Source organism: Garra rufa, chromosome 12 (genome assembly GCF_049309525.1).
Source record: "Garra rufa chromosome 12, GarRuf1.0, whole genome shotgun sequence".
NCBI classification, from domain to species: domain Eukaryota; kingdom Metazoa; phylum Chordata; class Actinopteri; order Cypriniformes; family Cyprinidae; genus Garra; species Garra rufa.
In genome coordinates, this window is record NC_133372.1 from 12,512,850 (window position 1) to 12,535,029 (window position 22,180).

At 35.7% G+C, this 22,180-nt stretch overlaps 2 protein-coding genes across 2 annotated transcripts; one reads left to right on the forward strand and one right to left on the reverse strand.

The window, feature by feature from the left end:
• Positions 1-279: 279 nt before the first annotated feature.
• LOC141346717 (uncharacterized) lies at positions 280-7,239 on the forward strand. Its single transcript, XM_073851654.1, has 3 exons — positions 280-331; positions 6,484-6,787; positions 6,857-7,239. Exons 1-3 carry the CDS (start codon positions 289-291, stop codon positions 7,014-7,016), a joined length of 507 nt encoding a protein of 168 aa, XP_073707755.1. The 5' UTR covers positions 280-288; the 3' UTR covers positions 7,017-7,239.
• tmbim1a (transmembrane BAX inhibitor motif containing 1a) lies at positions 7,235-21,630 on the reverse strand. The gene is made up of 12 exons (XM_073851653.1): positions 21,240-21,630; positions 16,958-17,205; positions 15,165-15,235; positions 14,982-15,046; positions 14,799-14,852; positions 12,098-12,148; positions 11,820-11,859; positions 11,631-11,668; positions 8,526-8,613; positions 8,336-8,431; positions 8,196-8,249; positions 7,235-8,088 (listed from the first exon to the last, which is right to left on the reverse strand). The coding sequence occupies exons 2-12, from the start codon at positions 17,190-17,192 to the stop codon at positions 7,939-7,941; spliced, it is 942 nt and encodes a 313-aa protein (XP_073707754.1). The 5' UTR covers positions 17,193-17,205; positions 21,240-21,630; the 3' UTR covers positions 7,235-7,938.
• Positions 21,631-22,180: the final 550 nt, after the last annotated feature.

Sequence of the window (22,180 nt, forward strand, 5' to 3'; positions counted from 1 at the left end):
ATTAATTTTCCAGTTCTTTATAAACCAGTGTGGAACAGGGCTTTTTGTTAGAAAACTTATTAACACTTGTTAGAAAACTTAAGCTCCGTTATTCACAATATCATAATTAAAATGTCCAAAAACTACATTTTCAAAATTCGAATTAAAACGAAAGAGTACCGTTTCTTTGATAAACAGAAACATCATACCAAAAATGTATTTTGGTAAATTGAACACGCTTCCTAAGATGCGCGTCATAGTGCGTCACAAAACCACGTGAACGCGCGTTCTCTTCCTTACACAACAAAGATGGCTGCGTCCTGTCGGAACCTGATGAGGTCGACTTTGCAAGGTATAAAACATATTAACATATAATTCAATAATTTTCCTCATAAATCACAATACATATAAATTAATTGAATGTACATTGTAATTATTACTAATGAAATATGATTTTAAACCGCTTTACTATTTTAAATTACTGGTGCATTACCTTGTGTGTAACGTACCTTGACATGCACAGAACAGATTCATGCAGCAATAATCTACTGTACTCAACAACTGATTGAATCCAACGAACCCTTCAAGATAAATATGGCTAATCTCTGGGAAGATGAACTACTCATGTTGTTCAGACTTGATAGTATCTCACATGTAACTTAGGTGGATGAGTTGCCACTATTTCAGGCAATTTCATCAGTCAAATGAATAGTTAAGCGAAATGTAAATGTAAGCATTATCCATATCTATATCTCCATTAATAAGTGCTAGCCTGTGTGGCAGACGATAAACTTGCCCCATTATCTACAAGCCGTCATCCAAATTCAAGTGCTGGTTCAAAGTCAGAGTTGGAAACGTCAAATTGTTTAATATCCAAGAAAAACATTCTAGTAATTGTGCAGTTAAGTCTCATATTGTATTTTCAGAAAGTTTTGGAATACTTGTTATCTCCCCAAATTTGTTACTATCGAAAGACAGTTTTTAATAATAATTTGATTAGAAGGGTTATATTGACCTATTAATTTATTGCCTACTTCTTCCTTGTAAATATACAGTCAAGCCCGAAATTATTCATACCCCTGGCAAATTCTGACTTAAAGTTACTTTTATTCAACCAGCAAGTTTTTTTTTTTTTTTGACCGGAAATGACACAGGCTTCTCCCAAAAGATAATAAGACGATGTACAAGAGGCATCATCATGTGAAAAAAAATATTTCTCAGCTTTTATTTATATTTGAACAAAAAATGGCATATCCGGAATTATGCACACCCTTTGCAAACTGTCACAATCTATGGGAAAATCCAAAGTTCTATACCATTCCAAATAGTCCAAGCTGTTCTAAAGCACCCTATTTACCCTGATTCATTGGGAACAGCTGTTTTAATCAACCCAACAGGTTAAAAACAGAAGCTCTCTGCTGTTGGTTTGTGGACAGTCATGGCTAAGACAAAGGAGCTCACTGAGGACTTGCGGCTGCACATTGTGGCTGCTCACAAGTCAGGAAATGGCTATAAGACCATATCTAAATGTTTTGAAGTTCCAGTGGCTACAGTGCAAAGTACTATTAAAAATACAAGACGTTCCGCACTGTGAAGAATCTCAGAGGATGTGGTCGGAAGCCAAAAGTGACACCTGTGCTGGCCAGGAGGATAGTAAGATAAAATCTAAGATAAAAAAGCATTCAAGGATCACCACCAAGGCCATCCTGATGAATCTGACAGACAGTCCAGCGGAACCGCTGAGTCCCATGGATGCAGACCAAGGAGGACACCACTTCTCCAGATAAGGCACACAAAAGCCTGCTTGGCCTTTGCAAATGCTCATCTGGACAAAGAAGAAGACTTCTGGTCTTCTGTTTTATGGTCAGATGAAACAAAAATTGAATTGTTTGGCCACAGTGATGTATCCTTCATTTGGCGTAAAAAAGGAGAAGCCTTCTAACCCTAAGAACACCATCCCCACTGTCAAACATGATGGTGGGAACTTAATGTTTTGGGGGCGTTTTTCAGCCGGTGGACCACGGAAACTAATCACAGTAAGTGGCACCATGAAAAAGGAGCAATACATCAAAATTTTCAACAACAACATCAGGCAGTCTGCAGAGAAACTTGGCCTTGGGCACCAGTGGACATTTCAGCAAAGTAAGGACCCAAAACACAGCAAAAGTGGTGAAGAAATGTTTAGCAGACAAAAACATTAACTTTTTAAATTATCTTTTGGGAGAAGCCTGTCATTTCTGGTCCAAAAAAAAAAAAAAAAAAAAAAAACTTTATGGTTAAATAAAAGTCAGAATTTGCTAGGGCTATGAATAATTTCGGGCTTGACTATGTATATACAGTTGTAATCAAAATTATTCAACCCCCCAGAGACTGCTGTACTTTACAAATAAAAGCTTGTCTAAAGTTTCAGGACTTTATAAAAATTCCATCTACAACAGTTTACTGGCATATTATAAGTGACAATGTCAATGTATAATGTAATGTGTTTGAGTTAGGACTTTTTAATAACACAGCTGTCATAATTATTCAACCCCTATTCAACATTGCCGTTTTAAGTCATTTATTTTTGTGGTAGGGAACAAAATTATCCTTAAACACAATTAAGCCTTTAGAAACTATAAAAAAAAACTGAATCAGCTTGAGACGTTACACATCTATACATTTATCCCATGCATGTGCTGAAGTTGAGTAGCAAATATGGTAAAGTCAACAGAGATTTCACAAAAGCGAGAAGAAATAGTTTTATTGTATTAGAAAGTCTAAGGCTACGTGAAGATTTCTAAGACATTAAAAGCCTTATTCCTTAGTTTAAAGTGTGTTGTACCAGAAAACCTTTGAGGGTGTTGAACCAAAAATTCACAAATTTCATAAAATGTTTGATCAGAGCAACTGAGAAAAACCTGCAATGTACAGCCAAAGACTTGCGAGATGACCCGATGAAAGGAGGAAAAATATTTCATTCCAGAGTAGAAGATGAGCATAAGACAAGCATGGCTTTCATGTTGAGGGATTTTGACCATTCTTGATCAAGAAGAACAAAAAGGTCAGCTTGAATATGCAAAAATTTATTTGGATAGACCTGTGGAGTTCTGGAAGAATGTTTTATGGAGTGATGTGACCAAACTAGAACTTTTTGGACGTATAGATCAGCGGTATGTCTGGTGCAAAAAAAGGGAAAACTAATGAGCAGAAGAACACTATCTCCATGGTCAAACATGGAGGTGGGCTGATCCAATTATGGGGTTGTTTTACTGTAGCATGAAGTGGAAAACATGACCGTATGAAGGAAACCATGGATTCTTTGAAGTATCAGGCCATTTTGACAAGAATTTTGATGCCTTTGGTGCAAAGACCGAAGATGATGATCAATGGACTTTCCTGCAGGACAATCATCCCAAAGTAAACATCCAAATCTACTTATGCTTGGTTCAGGGATCAGTCACAGAATGTTCTTGAGTGGCCTCTTCAGTCTGCAGATTTAATTCTCATTGAAAATATTTGGTCGAAAAGTGATCTAAAAGTTTATTCAGCCAAGGAATGGTCCAAGATTGCAGTAGAGAGTTGATCAATGCTTCTAAACACTTTCAAACAGCGTTTATTGGTGGTTTTAAATAATAAAAGATTCTACACCAAATTTTACTTTTGGGGGTCGAATAATTTTGAACATGAACGTTTAGAGCCAAGTTGATTTTTTTCCCATTATTTATCTATTTATGTTCTCAGAATTACTCAAATACGAATTAAAATACTTTATCTAATAGTGTACAAATGCCTTGGTAGATTTGTTTTTAGAAAAACAAATTATCTGGAACAAAATGTCTTGCATGTCAAGGGGGTTGAATAATTTTGGTTGCAACTGTATATATAATTTTTTTAATGTTATCAAAGTTTTTATCAATCAATAACTTTGAGATTTGTTGTATTTTTTTCTTTGTAAAGGGCAAAAGTTGATCATACTGATTTCAAGCTTAAGGATTCATTAGTTTGAATATACAATGAACCAAAACTCATAACATCTTAGATGATAATTCACTATACTTTATTTTTGACAAAACATCCCATGTTTCGGTCGTAACTGCACATTTTCGATAATGACAGTAATGTTTTGATAGCGACCACATCACATTACAGAATTTAAACCTACATACTAAAACCACTAAAACAAAAACAACATTGCATAACTGTACTCAAATTGAGTTTATTTCCCCCAAATAAAGGATTATTATGTGTTCACTTTTGTCACCAAAACAATGATGACATGTTTTGGCTGTGACTGTTATGTTAATGACGATTGAATGGGATAACACCCAAAAAAACTAACATGCCACTACCGAAACTTCACCAAATGTTTGTGACGTTGTTTGTGACGTTTTGTCTGTTTGTGACGGTTTAGGTAGTGACAATTTTAGATACTATGAACCTAGCTCAAAGATGCTAATCAGCACATGGTTAGCTAGCACAGTTAAGAACAGTTGTACACATATAAAAACTAAATGTTATAGAATAACTCACAGAAAAAAAATTAATTATAGAAAAATTGTGTTCGGTAGTGACATTCTTTAAAGTTACACAGATTTTTCATACTTTTGAACATATTTACCTCCAAATGATGGAGCATACCATCAGGTATGTGCCAAAAAATTAGAATATCGAGGGAAAGTCCATTTATTTCAATAATTTGTTTCAAAAAGTGAAACTTTCATGTTATATTAGTTCACTACACACAAAGTGAAATATTTCAAGCCTTTATTTGTTTCAGTTTTAATGATTTTGGATTAAAGCTAAAAAAAAAAAAAATCAAGTATTTCACAAAATTAGAATATCCTGACAAAGTTCAGCATTGTAGGCTCCCTGTGTCCCAATCTAGTCAGCTAATTAATGCAAAACACCTGCAAATGTTTCCTCAGCCTTTAAATAGTCTCAGTCTGGCTTAGTAGGCTTCAGAATCATGGGGAAGACTGCTGACTTGATGGTTGTGCAGAAGACCATCATTAACACCCTCCATAAGGAGGAAAAGTCTCAAAAGGCAATTGCAAAAGAAGCTGGATGCTCACAGAGTGCAGTATCCAAGTATATTAACAGAGTGCTAAGAGGAAGGGAAAAATGTGGCCGGAAAAGGTGCACAAGTGACAGGGATGACCGTAGCCTTGTCAAGCAAGGGCGGTTCAGAAATCTGTGGGGAGCTTCATAAGGAGTGGACTGAGGCTGGTGTCAGTGCATCAAGAACCACCACATACAACCGTCTGCATGACATGGGCTACAGCTGGTGAATTCCATGCGTCAAGCCACTCCTGAACCAAAAACAACATCAGAAGCGTCTGTGCTGGGCTAAGGAGAAAAAGTACTGGTCTGTTATCCAGTGGTCCCAAGTCCTGTTTTCAGATGAAAGCAAATTTTGCATTTCATTTGGAAATCAAGGTCCCAGAGTCTGGAGGAAGATCGGAGAGGCACAAAAGTCAAGCTGCTTAAAGTCCAGTGTGAAGTTTCCACAGTCAGTGATGGTTTGGGGAGCCATGTCATCTGCTGGTGTTGGTCCATTGTTTTATCAAGTCCACAGTCAACGCAGCTGTCTACCAGGAAATTTTAGAGCACTTCATGCTTCCTGCTTCCGACAAGCTTTTTGGAGATGATGATTTTATTTTCCAGCAGAATTTGGCACCTGCCCACCAAGCCAAAACTACCAGTACCTGCTTTAATAGCCATGGAATAACTGTACTTGATTGGCCGGCAACTCGCCTGACTTAAACCCCATTGAAAATCTATGGGGTATTGTCAAAAGGAAGATGAGGGAACGGAGACCCCGAAATGCAGACGAGCTGAAGGCCAATATCAATGCAACTTGGGCTACCATAACACCTCAACTGTGTCAAAGGGCTGATGGCTTCCATGCCACGCTGCCTTGATGCTGTTATTAGTGCAAAAGGAGGCCCAACAAAGTACTGAGGACATAATACAGTACATTAACACACTTTTCAAAAGGCCAATATGTGTTTAACATCCTTTTTTAATTGGTCACATGGAATATTCTAATTTTGTGAAATACTGACTTGAAATATTTCACTTTGTGTTTAGTGAACTAATATAACATACAAGTTTCACTATTTGAAACAAATTATTGAAATAAATGGACTTTTCCTCGATATTCAAATTTTTTGGCACATATAAAAATTTTAATATAAAATATAAAAATGATTTCAATATTATTTTCGTCTGTTAAAAATTTAGGGGTTAGGGTTCGGGACAGCCACCTTCCAATTAAGAAAAGGACCCACTAAATGATGATTTTATATATATTAAACTGACTGGTATTTTCAATTTCAATAGTTAATAAAAGGATCTTAGTAAACATCTACGATTTTAATACTTAAATGCTTTTTAAATGCATTTTTTGGTTGTGGGACAGCAGCTTGGGCTAAATTTGTAGAATGGCCCTTATATGTCATCTAGCAGTCATTATGGTAAGAATGTGATTACAAGTTTTTACCTTTACATTTTTTTTTTCAGGTTTGTATAAGTTATCAAATAGGACGTTGTGGATAGGACCTCACTATGAGCAAAGAGTTGCCCATCTCAGACTGCTGGACAATGTTTTACACAGCAGAGCCCTACACTGTGGACAATATGCTTTACAAACCATCGCCAAGACGGAGTCTCCAAAAGTGAACACACATAAAGCAGATGAAGCTGAAAACAAGACCAACCAGCAAAAGAAAGAGGAAGAAGATGAAGAGGAGGAGGAAGATAACAGGCCTGAGTATATCCCCAAAAGAAAGGCCAAAAATCCAATGATGAAAATTGGATATGCATGGTAAGTACTGCCAGAATAAACCAGTACTGAAAAGTATTTCTACTACTGACACCAAGATGTTTCTTCTAGGATGATCGGCCTGCCTACAGGTGTCATCGGCTTCATTCTGGCAAAGAGACAAGTGGACAAGAACCGACTGAAGCAGCTGAAAATCAGACAGAGAATGAAACAAGCCAATGAGGGAGATTACGAGAGAGAGCGATATAAACCAGCCACCAGGATGCAGTGAAAGACTCTCTTGTGCAAGAGAATGGCTTCATTGTGCACTTAATCACTGGGTTGCTATGGAAACAGTGATCAGAGAAGGATAACAAAGACATTGTAGAAAGCAAGCATTATGGCAGTTCTTGTGATCTTATGGATGCGGTCAACACTGTGCTTGTTCATAAGCATACGGAACAACATAAGCAACCCTTGTTATCTATTACAATAAATTAAATAACTAAATAATACTCAAGTGTTCCTTTTATTATGTTTTTCCTCACAACAACAATGCTTACATTTGACATTGTATATGTGGCATGAGAACATTGTAACAAAGTACAGAAAAAGTCAAATATTTAACAATCCATTTATATGTAGTTAACACTTTTTATGACTTTTTATGTATCTTCGGCGCTAAACAAAGGAAAGGCACCATTGTATATCACATAATCTGTGATGTTTAGTTAAGTGTAGTATCAAATTCACTAAGTAAAGACATTTGTTTCCCAACAATAAAGGGAAACATCAGATTTTTATATTGTACACAAAGATGTCTGTACGATAAATACTCTGAAAAACAGTAAGATTATATGTACACAGCAGAAGAGCTATACCCTTGATCAAAATGTACCACAAACATACAGCAAATGTAAATCTATACAGTAGAAATTTGCATAATACAGACGCACTTCTAATAGACAGTTTCCATTTTCATAACATGAGAACAAGAATACAGTAATAGCTAAATAATATCACTCATCTTTTCGGAATATATGCGTATGGTTAGTAAATTATGAAAATGATATTCATCCCTTACCAGTTGTTTGTTCAACATAAAGCTAGATATCTACATGTTAGTTAGGTCTGGATTGAGAAGACTGCATAATGCATAAACATTAAAGCCATTATGACAATACAGGAAAGGTCTCGTGGCTAGCCTGAAGGTTCTATCTCTCTGCATATCCGATAATTTGCAGGAGGAAGATGAAGATCTGGACAATGTCAACATAAAGGGAGAGCGCTGCAAACACATACTCCTCTGGGCCGATGGAAAGCTTCCTGTTTCCGATGAGCAGCTGGGTGTGATAGGCCAAAAACTAAATTGTTTATAAGACACAAAAACAAAGAAGAGAATTTAGGATTGAAGAAACAAGCAATCTTCCCATGCAGAGCTGAAGTATTCTAAGAAAGTGAACAGACATACCAGAGTGAACGCAATGGCCCCTATTGCTGCATAGAGCATGTGAAGCCATGGGATCTGAAACAAACAGAGACAAGGTTAGTTGAATGTTCAAATGACAATTTCTGTGCAAACACAATTTCAGGATGCAAATTCATGCTTACGTATTTGAATGACAGCACGATTGCCGTGATGATGCCAGTCACAAATACTACGATTCCGAGGACACAGAAAAAACCTGAACATTTAGTGAAATCCACCTAGAAAAGAGTAAAAAAAAAGCTTGGTAATGTATGCATCTACACAATGACGTAAAGTGATGCTGATGGTGTACAAATTAAATGTGTAGCCCACCTTAGTCTGGAAGCAGAACACTGTCACCGCAACAGATACAAGAACAGTGATGGCCAAGGCCAGGAAAACCGCTCTAGTGCTGTAATAGCTGGAAACAAAACAAAAAATTTACTTCAGAATAATTTTTTATTATTAGAAAAATGAACTACCATTCAAATATCTTTTCGAAAAATATCTTTTGTTGCAGTTTGTAACACAGCTATCCTTCAATGTAAGTCTGAAAAGTTAATTAAGTGCATTATACATAAAGATATTTGCTGCGTCCCAATTCGCATACTATCCGTCCTAAATAGTATTCGAAAATAGAATTAGTATGTCCCAAATCGTAGTATGTTCAAAAAAGTATTCCAAAGATTCCCGGATGGTCTACTACTTAACTTCAGAATTCGAAGTGCGGATCAATGCATACTCTAACGGCTAATATTGCCCACAACACATTGCGCGGTGAACGAGGATTCGATTAGAACTACAAACACGCATAAAAAGTGTTAAAAAACTACAAAAATGGAGGATATGCGCGAACAACAGGTAGAGAAAGGGGTTTGATTGAGTGATAAATAATCAGTGTGTAACCTGATAAAAAATATATATTTTAAATGTTATCCTCGTTATATTTCATGTGCAGCAACATTATGAACTTGTATAATGATAGGTTTGGTCATTAACGTTTAAATGCATAATTATGCAAACACAAGCAGAGTTCTCGACATAAAGACTCCTGAAAGAACGTGCCTCTCAGGAAATTAAATTAAACGAAATGTAGATAATGTTAACTGTGATGATTGACAGGGCAGTCAGGTAACCAAGCAACAGAGCGTCCGTTTAAAAAGCAGTTATGACGAAGTAGTATGTCCCAAAGCTAGCCTACTATTCTGCTATATACTCAAAAGTATGTACTTTTTCTTCACAAAAAGAGTACACACTTTTAGGGCGTAGTATAAGTAGGCGAATTGGGACGCAGCAATTGTCTCTCCAAAGAAAAAGTTGACTCAGAATCAACCATATCGCGTAAAATTTTCGAATCTTCTGCATGTTACCGATATACGTCACTGGGTAACACATTAGTATAATCCCCACCTGCGCACGAAATATGAAATCAGGGGTTAAAATTATTTTTTTTTCCACGGAACCACAGCAATACAATTCAAAGCTTTTGTTGTGTGCTTGTCATTTTACCAAGGTTTGACCATCTTCTTTGGCTTCTAATCCTCATATTTTGGACTAACAAGCGTCTGAACCACAACCTGTAAGTACGATTGATACGTTTTCAAGTAAGTGCTCAAAATATCAAATTTTTTGTGCTAATATGTGATTTATACCTAGCGCAGACTTCAGGTTTCAAGGTAAAGTGGATTAGTGGATTGGAGCACTATATTATTGTTTTATGTAAAGGTACATCAGGGTTGGCAGGTTTTCACAACAAAACCTGCTCAATTATTACTCAAAACTAGCCTAATCGCATTTCAAGGGGGTCCCCTGTTAAAAATCGCATTCCAGGGTGTAAAATACATGCTTTTTGTTTGTTCCCCTTGTAAATTTGCATTTCAGGGGCTAAATATGACATTATTGTGGTCGCTTTAACCCGCGGACATCAAAAACAACGTAGACTTGCCAACACAAATGGTAGCACTCGCTAACTTGCTCAAGTACTCCTCTCTGTGCCAATCATAACAGGCTTGGCCAGCTGAAAAATCAGAGCAGAATAGGCTTATGGAAGGGAGGTGTTTACAGACATTACGCACAAAGCTGGTTTGAACGAACTGTTTTGAAATCACTGACGAATGACCATGTATAAATGTATATTCTGAGAAAAGTACAATGTTTTCTGATCATAGATGCATTTAAACCTGTTGTAGGGGACTCCAACACAATATTAGGATACTTTACAAAAAACATAAGACCTGCTCTTTAAATGTTTTTGCCTCTTTAAAAGTTTCTGTATGCCTATTGCTCGCCAAGGTTGCATTTACTTGATTCAAAATACAGTGAAAACAGTAATATTGTGAAATATTATTACCATTTAAAATAAACATTTTAATTATTACATTTTAGAATTTATTTTATTCACGTGATGGCAAAGCTACATTTTCAGTAGCCATTACTTCAATCATTTTGAAAAATCATTAAATATGCTAATGTAATATGCAGTGATAACCTGTTTTGTATTATAATATATTTACTATAAATACAAAGCTGAAAAACAGTGAGATATTTAATGTTTTTTTTTATTAATTATCTTATTTTCATCAAGGCTGCACTTACAGAAAAAAAACAGTATTATTTTGAAATATTATTATGGTTTAAAATAATGTTTTTCCAATTTGAATATATTTTAAAATATAATTTATTCCTGTGATGCAAATCTCAATTTTCATCAGCCAGGATTTCAGTCAGTGTCGCATGATCCGTCAGAAATCTTTCTAATATGCTGATTTATTTACTTTTATTCTCAATTTTGGAAACAGCTGTGCTGCCAAATATTTTTTGGAACCTGTAATTCTTTTTTTCAAGATTCTTTCAAGAACAGCATTTATTTAAAATAGTAAGAACTTTTCTTTAGTTATTAAAGAATCCTGGAAAAAAGTATTACAGGTTCCAATAATAACGGTTTTCAACACTGATAATAAATCAGCATATTAGAATGATTTCTGAGGGATCATGCAACACTGAAGACTGGATTAATGATGCTGAAATTTCAGCTTTGCATCACAGGAATAAATTACATTTTAAAACATTCTCATAGAAAACAGTTATTTTACATTAAAATAATGTTTCAATTTTTTTCTGTATTTTGGATCAAATAAACGCAGCCTTGATGAACATAAGAAACTTTTTTTTTAACATTAAAAATAGTACTTATATATATATATATAACTGCAAATTTCATGGCAGTTATTTGAAAACACATGAATAGCATAAAGAATTAAATAGGGTGGGAACAAAACCACTCTATCACTGCAAACTAATTGAACAAAGGAATCGTCAAAAGGTAAACAGGACATCCATTAAAACACTGTCAACAGTGCTGAGACTCATGCTATTTTCCCATTTCCCCACCCACTGCATCTCATCACTGAGACGTAGGTGTAGCGTGACATGTCTCACCTTGCAATATTTCCAGTCATGAACGATAAGGCCAGTGTCTAAAACAAGAAAAAAACAATGTTATCCAAAGAATTTAGCTTCTTTGATACTTTGTCTACAGCATCACATGTAAAAACAACATTGCCCATTACAGGTTTGGCCACAATCCCTCTTAATTCATTCAGAATGACTCAGAATCTTCCAACTCACAAAAATGGACAACAGGATCAGGTTCCATGGGAAACGCCTCCTAAAATGTGAGACAAAGCAGAGGGATAAAGTCACTAGCTCACATTACATCTTATGTTTATACTGACTTTTTTAATTGTTAGATTTAATTATTTATTGTTTATACTGCCTGCATGGTATGATATGTGTGTCCTCATTCTTACTGTGTCACATTACAAAACTACAAGCAGTGCAAAATATCACCATCTGTTTGGTTTATTATTAGGTTGATTCAGAAAAAAACGGAGCCATCATCTCACCTGGGTCCCTGACAGCAAACCAACACTAAGTGGGTGACAAAATAGACAGCACTGAAAAAGAAAATAACATCATTTCAACAAATTCACATTGTTCTACATCACTACATTTGTATTTAAAGGGTCCTATTATGCTTTTTCACTTTTTGAATTTTAGCCAGTGTGGTGTGTATGTTTGGGCATAAAAAACATCTACAAAGTTACAAATCTCAAAATTCACTCCAAAGGGAGATATTTAGTTTTTTTAAAAATCCCTTCTCAAGAACTACAACGAATGGCTCCTTTGGACTACAGCGTTTGTTTTCCAGATGCTATGATGTCACAACGCAGTCCATTAGAATATCATTCAAATAAATCCCGCCTATGGAAATTCAAACCGTTGGTGGGTGGGGAGGGATGAGGTGGGGGATTTGCCTAACTTTAGCGATGTAGCATGGACAGCTGCTTCCGGGATGCTTATAAATGCAAGCATTGACTAAAATGTCCGTGAACTGCTCTGGTGGCCGTGCTGGAGCCGCGCCGTTGACGTTTGCGGTATAGAGGGTCGAAACACATGCAGATCCGCGACTGATGTAAACACAAGCATTGACGATCATAGAGTGACGATCATCGGTGTCCGCGTTGGAGCTGCGCCACAGACGTGTGCAATGTGTACTAAGTGATTTATTAATTATAATTCCAAAATGCAGCTTTAAAGGGCTCCCACAGCCGAGGAAAGAAGGGTCTTATCAAGCAAAATTATGGGTTATTTTCTTAAAGAAAATTACAATTTATATGCTTTTTAACCTCAAATGCTCATCTTGTCTAGCTCGGCAAGACAAGCGTTTGAGATTAAAAAGTATGGAAGTTGTAAATGTTTTTAGAAAATAACTGAACGTTTCGCTAGATAAGACTCTTCTTCCTCGGCTGGGATCATTTAGAGCCCTTTGAAGCTGCATTTAATCTGCATTTTGAAAGTTCAAACTCGGAGGCACCATAGAAGTCCATTATATGGGGAGAAATCCTGAAATGTTTTCCTCAAAAAAAAAAAATTATTCATGACAGAAGAAAGAAAGACATGAACATCTTAGATGACAAGGGGGTGAGTACATTATCTGTAAATTTTTGCTCTGAAAGTGAACTACTCCTTTAAGGCCTGTGCACACCGGCACACCGCCAGCGTTTTTTTGTCAGGATACCCAATCGATTTTCACTGGAGCAATTTCTGACACTTGCTTGTCACACAGAAGAAGAGAGCCAGTATTTACGCGCTTGTCAAAACCATTCACACGCTCGAGATTTTTGTAAAATCGCTGTCATACTTGTCAAAAAGCTCTTTATGTTCAGACACCAAATGACAGTGAGAATCGTGTGTGATATCCGTCCCAGTGTGCATAGGCCTTGAGCTGGAGCTGGTTTTGGGCATGTAAATAATTAAATAAATTAGCACAATAATGATAAAATCATGTATCAGTGATCTCACAGGTTGACAATAGGACCAACACTACTGTAGCGTATTATTTACTTACCCTCCATGCATCCTAGGTGTATATGACTTCCTTCTTTCAGATGAATACAATGAGTTATATTAAAAATAAACCTAAATGCTTCGTGAAGGGGCGTTGCAGTACTGAAACGCCATCTAAGCTGTTAAAGGGATGGTTTGGAGTAGAATTGACTTCATTGCACTCCAAAGCCCATGTAAATACCCCATCCGAAGTTATTTTTACCTTAGTCGAACATTTATGGAGATATTAGAGTTTTTCGAATTGCTTGTTACAGGAGTGAATGGTACATGTGATGTATCTCGTAAATTGCACCACTAAACGTGCAAGTAATCTTACCAAACTTGTACAGTAGTGTAAATAGGTTATGTACTCACAAAACTCTGCATCGGAACATTTGTAAGTCCACCATGAGTGTTTTAAAAACACGTTTTAGCCGATCCCTACTAGTCTCAAAAACTACAAATGGCGACACGTCGACGTCACTTCCCTGGTTTGAAAAAAAGCACGTAAAAGTCCTCCTACAAGTTGACATGCACACAGATGTAGTAGGAGGACTTTTACGTGCTTTTTTCAAACCAGGGAAGTGACGTCGACTTGTAGTTTCTGAGACTAGTAGTTCTCGGGTAAAACGTGTTTTTAAAACACTCATGGTGGACTTACAAATGTTCCGATGCAGCGTTTTGTGAGTACATAACCTATTTACACTACTGTACAAGTTTGGTAAGATTACTTGCACGTTTAGTGGTGCAATTTACGAGATACATCACATGTACCATTCACTCCTGTAACAAGCAATTCGAAAAACTCTAATATCTCCATAAATGTTCGACTAAGGTAAAAATAACTTCGGATGGGGTATTTAGATGGGCTTCGGAGTGCATAGCAATGAAGTCAATTCTACTCCGAACCATCCCTTTAACCAACTGGAACACAGTGGGACTGCTAACCAATCACAACACATTTAGATTTTTCTGAAGGCAGACCTTCATCAAACCCCGAACTAATCAAGCCATTTGTGCCAGCCTGAAGAGAAAGCTATTGCAATAATTGTCAATTATGTGAAAAATAATGCGTTTTTCAAACCACCAAGCATGACAGCATGCTCTAGTACACCCCAAAACTAAATAAAGACTTTGAAAACGAGCATAATAGGACCCCTTTAATGTAGTACATGTGAAGTATTCTGTAAAGCGAATGAATAAACATCTGATTCTTACTATGAAACCCAGTAGATGGCTGGATTTTTCCTCACAAACGCTCCTACAGGTTCCCTGTGTGAATAAAAACACATTAAAGTTTAACGACAAAGTCTACCTAAACAAGCAGAGATAACATTAATCCTTTATATTGTTTGAACACAAAGCGCAGAAAGTAACCACACCCCCCTAACACAGACTCACACAAATGTGAAAACAGCCACGATGGCAGCTGTGACAAGAAGCTGAGCAGCGAGGATCATGTAAACCTGCAAAACAGAAAGAACATTTTTCCAAACTCATACATTCAGAAACATTAATATTCAGTATTCAGACAAAATCCATTAAACTGAAATGGCAATTGAGTAACATTATTATAAAACTTACTTTTCGTATAAAAGTGTGGCGGACACTAACGTCGTCGAATCCTCCTGATGTGGTGAATCCTTCATTGTCACCTGTAACAATCATATGTATGGTTATAACTATGTACATTTCCTGAAGTGCTATTTGCAGAATGCAGAGTATGAATGACCTCATTCACATCAGTCTGTGCAAATAAACCATCATATAACTGGGAGATTCTTCAACTCCGAAACAGCCAAATAATCATGACATCTCTTCTGTGCCAATGATACACTGTCCCACAGTTGAGTGTCATTTCCACCACATCAAATACTTTTCTAAGGCTTTTTATTAAAAGTCAGTGTACTTGTTTACAGTGCCATTAAAGAGCATACTTGAGATAAAATATGAGACATGTGATGTGTAGAAACAAAAGAGAAATCAAATATTAATTGTAAACCAAATATGCTTTAAATTGTGCATCATTTATAATTATATTAAGGTATGCCAAAAGTGTGAAAATATTGTAATACATAAAAGGAAAATTTAAAATATTGACTGAACTAATTACACAAGTGAAAGTTCACAAAGCCAAAAGTGTGATAATATTGTGTGTAATACATAAAATGCTAAATAATAAAATAAAATAAGTCACTAAACAAATTAAACCAGTAAAAATTTGAAAGCTTATTTTCTAAAAGCTCACAAAGCCAAGTGTGAAAATATTGTGTGTGATACATAAATGCTAAAAATAAGTAATAAATAAAATAATAAAAAAAGTACTGAACAAATTAAACCAGTAAAAGTTTGAAAGCTTATTTTCTAAAAGTTCACAAAGCCAAAAGTGTGAAAATATTGCGTGTAACACATAACATGCTAATAAATAAAATGAAATAAAATAAAAATTTACTGAACAAATTATAAAAGTGAAAGTATGAAAGCTTATTTTCTAAACAGTTCACAAAGCCAAAAGTGTAAAAATTGTCTCTAGTACATAAAATGCTAAAAACATTAAAAATAAAGCTTAACATAAATTAAACAAGTGAAAGCTTATTTTCTAAAAGGTCACAAAGCCAAAAGTGTGAAAATATTGTCTAATACATAAAATGCTAAAAAATTAAAAAATAAAACTTTACATAAATTAAACAAGTGAAAGCTTATTTTCTAAAAATTCATAAAGCCAAACGTGTGAAGATATTGTGTGTAACACATAAAATGCTATAAAATAAATAATAAATAAATAATAATAATAAAAATTACTGAACAAATTAAACAAGTGCAAGTTTGAAAGCTTATTTTCTAAAAGTTCAGAAAGCCTAAAATTCCCGGATAATGTACAATCCAAATAAACCCTGGTCTCACCCTGAAAGGCTTTTGTGATAATGGCAGCTGGCTGTTCATTTTCCCTCTACTTAGCAAATAAATCAATAAATGGGCATAGATGGTTTCATTACATTACAAGAAAGAGACGTAGGTAATCAGTTGCCAGAGACAATGGTAAATTACATAGTGTCATTAGAATTAGAATGCTGACCAATCAGAATCGAGTATTCCAGAGAGCCATCTAATGAATGACTATATCACTGGCATAGCAACACTAATCTGGTTAGAGCTAGGCTACAGGAACTACATTAAGAAAAATGCTGACTTCAGTTAAGATTCGATTCAATGGCCTGCACCTGCTAAAATGACATTTCCCGAACAATGAATTGTGAATCAGACCCTAAACCTAAAACTGAAAAAATATTGTTCTTAAATGTTTCAGGACCATGAAGGCCACGATAGTGAAAGTAAAAAGCTGGAGGTTTATTAGATACAAGAAATAATAGTCTTACCTACACCAGGAGGAATGACGGGGATGACAGGTAGACTTGGCGGGGGGAATCCCGCAGGTGGTCCACGGTATGGGTCATTGGGCTGGTATGGGTCATTGGGCTGTGGGTAAGGCGGCTGTCCCGGGTATGAGTTAAAGCCATATGATGGGGCAGAATTAGGGTAACCTCCTCCAGGCTGAGGGTTAGACAGCAGCCGGGAATCATCGTAACCCGGGGGGTATTCTGGTCTTGACATGCTTCTTTACCTCCTGTAAGGTAGATGAGATACTACTATGACCATTTGTGATACTGAAGTGTAGAAAATCACAAAGATAACATCAGACTTGACTCAGAAGAAGAAGAAGAAGAAAATGAAGAAATCTTTGAAATGTAAGATGCTTTATAAGATAAACCATGGGACTTTTATACTTTGATCTGTTTTCCCCATGATCTGTCAATTATTGAACACAACCTGTAACTGAGCTTGAGATGCTTTTTCCCTTTACTATTATAATTATATTTAAGCAGGAAAACATATTCATCATCCTACTCCAAAACATTTCACAGGCAAGAATGAGCTTCCTGTTTTTCGGATACACCCATACTCTCTCAGCACTTTTCAATAACAAATGTAAAGTTCACTCTGTGGTCACTAATGATTGAGTATAGATTGCAGTGTCTCTCACTTTTAGATGAAACACCTGTAGAAATCAATTTCCAGTCAAACCAAAAATTATTCAGACACCAGATATTTTTTTTACTAGTGGGTGCAGGACACTATAGTTCATTTATGTAAGTGAGGATAGCAAAATTAAGGAAACTGTGACATATTATACCCAAAAATTCTTCATAAATTGGACTACCAGCAAAATTGATAATTTGATTTGACACTTTGACTGGACCATAATTTGTTACATACCTTTCTATCAAAGTTACCTGACATTATCAAAATGAATTTGTTCTGACATGGATTAACTCTTAAGTTCTTGTCAAATGCATTATCATTTTCTAAACTATAGCAAATAAACTGATAATGTGAGAAATGTTGATGATGAATAAATTTTGGTTTGACTGTATGTTTAAAAACACTAACTGTTACTTGGAATAGTAAGTAGCTATAGGAAGAATATTTAAAATTATTCTTACACCTATATAGAGCATGAAATTATGCACAAGGAAAGACATTTTACAGTTCAAATGGTAAAAGCAGCAAAAATTATCTGTTGAATCATTAAACTGATTATAATAACTATATAATAATATCACACACAATTATTACTCATTATAACTGTTCATTAACAATTGTGTAAATTATTATAAGTTGTTATAAATGTCAGTGCTAATAAAGAAATCTAAAAACACCTACACAACCTTTGTGAAAAACAAATAGTTCTCATATAGACTAAAAAACATGTGAGTATTTTTGCAATATTACAGGAATAGTTCACTTCCAGAATAAAAATTTCCTGATAATTTACTCACCCCAAGTTATGCAAGATGTTCATGTCTTTCTTTCTTCAGTTGAAAGGAAATGAAGGTTCTAGAGGAAAGCATTCTAGGATTTTATTTATATAGTGGAATTCAATGGGAGCCAAAGGGTTGAAGGTCCAAATTGCAGTTTCAATGCAGCTTCAAAAAGCTCTACACGATCCCAGTAGAGGAATAAGAGTCTTATCTAGCAAAACAGTCGGTCATTTTCTAAAAAAAATAAAATAAAATAAAAAATAGACATTTATATACTTTTTAACCAGAAATGCTCGACTTGCACTAGCTCCACATCACGCATTACGTATTTACGCATGTGTGACGTAGGCGGATATACCGACCCGGTGTTTACAAAGTGAACATGCAAAGAAAGTCTAACACCATTTACAAAAAAATTATAAAACAACAATGTTAGACAATTTTGAAGTTGGAAAAGAAAATGAGAGTTTTCTGTACTGAAGTAGACAGACGAAGAACTAACAGTAACCGCACACGACTTTTCTAACGAAGTTACGGTACATAATGTGCGAAGAAACATGCACATCGCAGAGGTAGTGCAAGTTGAGCATTTATGGTTAAAAAGTACATTCAATTTTATTTTTTAAAGCAAATGACCAATCATTTCATCAGATAAGACCCTTATTTCTCTGCTGGGATTGTGTAGAGCCCTTTGAAGTTATAATGAAACTGCAATTTAGACCTTCAATAGGTTGGCTCCCATCAAAGTCCACTATATGGAGAAAATTCCTGGAATTTTTTCCTCAAAAACCTCATTTCTGACTGAACAAAGAAAGACATGAACATCTTGGATGACACAGGGGTGAGTAAATTAAGGACATTTTCATTCTGGAAGTGAACTTCTCCTTTAAGTGATAAAGGAGAACAACAGTACCATTGTTGTTTTCGTAATAATGCCCCTATCCTGAAAAATGTAGTTAAAGTGGATAAAAAAGCAGATGTGAGAAGTTCATCACTGACATGTTTCATTTTTTTTTTTTTTTTTTATTTAGACAAAACTGTCAAATGATCTTAGTAATTAAGTACAACATTTCTGCAAGAGCGCTGAACTTAGAATATCCTTCCTACCTCTTTCCATCAAGACCTATGACGTGACCGTGTAGGGGTTTAAAAGGTGCAGACGCAAACAACAGATAAGTGGACATAAAATCACTCGGCGACTACACGTCTACACACATTGTGTTTAGAAAAGTTCCTTTCTATTTTAATCCTTCCAATGACGTGCATGAAAGATATGAAAAGATGATTTTTTGGATCTGGGAGTAGCTTAACTTATGAGTCATCAATATTATTATTGCTTAATTATGCACTGTTTGTGCACTCTGATCATGAAACACCAAAGCTTCAAATATTTTGTTGCAATTTTTACTCTCACAGTACTGATCACAGCAAAAAAAAAAAAAAAAAGCTCTAACCACACTTTAAACAGTCTTCCTGGAAACAGCCGAAAAGGCACAGCCCATGAAAGGCCTCACAGTGAGTGGTGTGACTGTGAATGTGAATACACCTAGTTTTCCCTTGGCATTTTCCTATGCTCAAGTTAGGGAGGGAGATTTTGACAATTCAACGATGAATATATATTTTTGAATGTGTTAAAACATTATCTGTATGCTGGAATCAGTACTTCCTGTTATCAAACGTGACGCAGCACACGTAGGACCACAAAGTGTGGTCGACATAAACATGTGACTCACATCTGCTGGTGGAAATCTCATTCAACCCTAATGAGTCTAACTCTAAACTGGATGAACTGGTTTGTCATTTGATGAAAGTATCCTGGAAAAAAGGCATTTCTGATTTTTAGGAAGGAGTGACTGTTGAATTAACTTTAGAAAGCCAGCCTAAACTAAGTCATAGGTGGATACTAAATGAACCAAGATTTTCCAGGATATGTGACAGAGCACCATGACCAGTACAAAACCAGGTCTATAATGTCACTTTTTACTTTCAAACCAAACACATGTAATTGCTTTCTCCTGTATATACTTCTATGCTATGTAGCCTGTTTGTAATGTTTACAAAAACATGGAGGGTGCTGGGTAATTTAAGCCAGACTGGAAAAGAATGTCTCCATTCTTGTATCAGATCAGCACAGCCAGCATGACTCAAGCAAACCTACCACACACTGTTACATCATTATGTACTCTGCTAAGCAACCTTTTTTATTTAAAATGGAAAATGCATGACACTTTTATCACTTCCTTACTGGTCCACCCTAGTTCTTGAGATTGGCCAAAATGTTATGCAATCAGCCATATTCAAATAAATGTTCTGTAGAAATAAATAATTGATATTTTTCCCCTGATAGGGTTGATCAGGCAAATTATTTAATATTATACATGCATTGAACAGAAACAGTTTTAATGTAATTGAGCTGACAAACAGGCTGTGTTTCAATACCCTAGTACATATCATAGTAAGTTACATTAAGGCAGCTCAGAGAATTTGAAACAAAGCCACAGACAACCAGATATAGAAAATGTGATTTTATCTTTAACTTTTATCTTTTAAAATATAGACTAGAAGTCAATTAAGCTGTGTGGTTTTGAATACATGCTGAAAAAAGTCACAACTGGACGCTACTCTAACGTTACAGCTCTTGAACATGTTCGCATATTTTGGCCTCACTCACCCCTCGCAAATATTTACTATGGTAACCATAGTTTCCGACGAAAAAAATAACATGTACTAGTTATTTTGCTTCTGTTAAAGCATACTAGTATAATCAAGCGATATAAAAATCTGTATTTTATGCATTACAAGAGCACGTGATGGTAAAATATAACAGTGACAATCTTACCCCGCGCTGTCTGAAATCCAGAAAACTTCGCACGACGATGTTGTAGCTGGAAGGAAGAAATATCTGACGATGTAATCCTTCCAACTGAGTCTATTTAAGTGAAAACTCCTGAGTTGACGCAGTGACCCGCCTTCTTCTGTGTCTGTTCAACTAATGTAAAGCCAGTCACTCGATGACGGTCAGTGTAATGTGCTCAAGATGCTTCAAGCCAGCAGGTGGAGTCAGCCTGAATGTAGCCAAACATTTTTCTCAGAGCAACCTCACAAGATAGTTACATCAGTGTAGTTTTGCTTTGGCTCTGGGTAAAAATAAAACGATTAAATCTAAAACAATATTGCCTGTTTGCCTTGTTCATGTAACATTTTACCAAAACACTCGTGTAAGAAGTCTGGCGAGGTGTGGTGAAGCGGACACACCCAGGCTGCATATTTGTATTCTTAGAACAAGCTGGGATGTGTGTACGTATAATCGCTTTTTGTTATCTTACGCCAGGTGGTGCTATATGCCGTTCCTACTTTTTCAGTAGCCTGCACTCAATATCAAAAGTTTATTTACCAAATGTACAATATAGCAAAGAGGGACAAATGCAAGCAGATGAAACCTCAAGAGACGAATACAGCGAATAGAGATGTATGACCATTACATTTTACATTACATTTAGACATTTAGCAGACGGTTTTATTCAAGGCTACTTACAAAGAGGACAATGGAAGCAATTAAAAACAACAAAAGAGCAATAACATGCAAGTGCTATGACTCAGTCACATTTAGCCTAACGCCTTACACATATCATTTTTTAAATTATATAATAAATAAAAAGAAAATAGATAGAATAAAAAAGAAAAAGCAAGCTAGTGTTAGAGGCCTAAAAATGGATAGATAGAATACAAGAACAGAGAAGCTACACTGCAAAAAATGCTTTTCTTACTTAGATTTTTTGT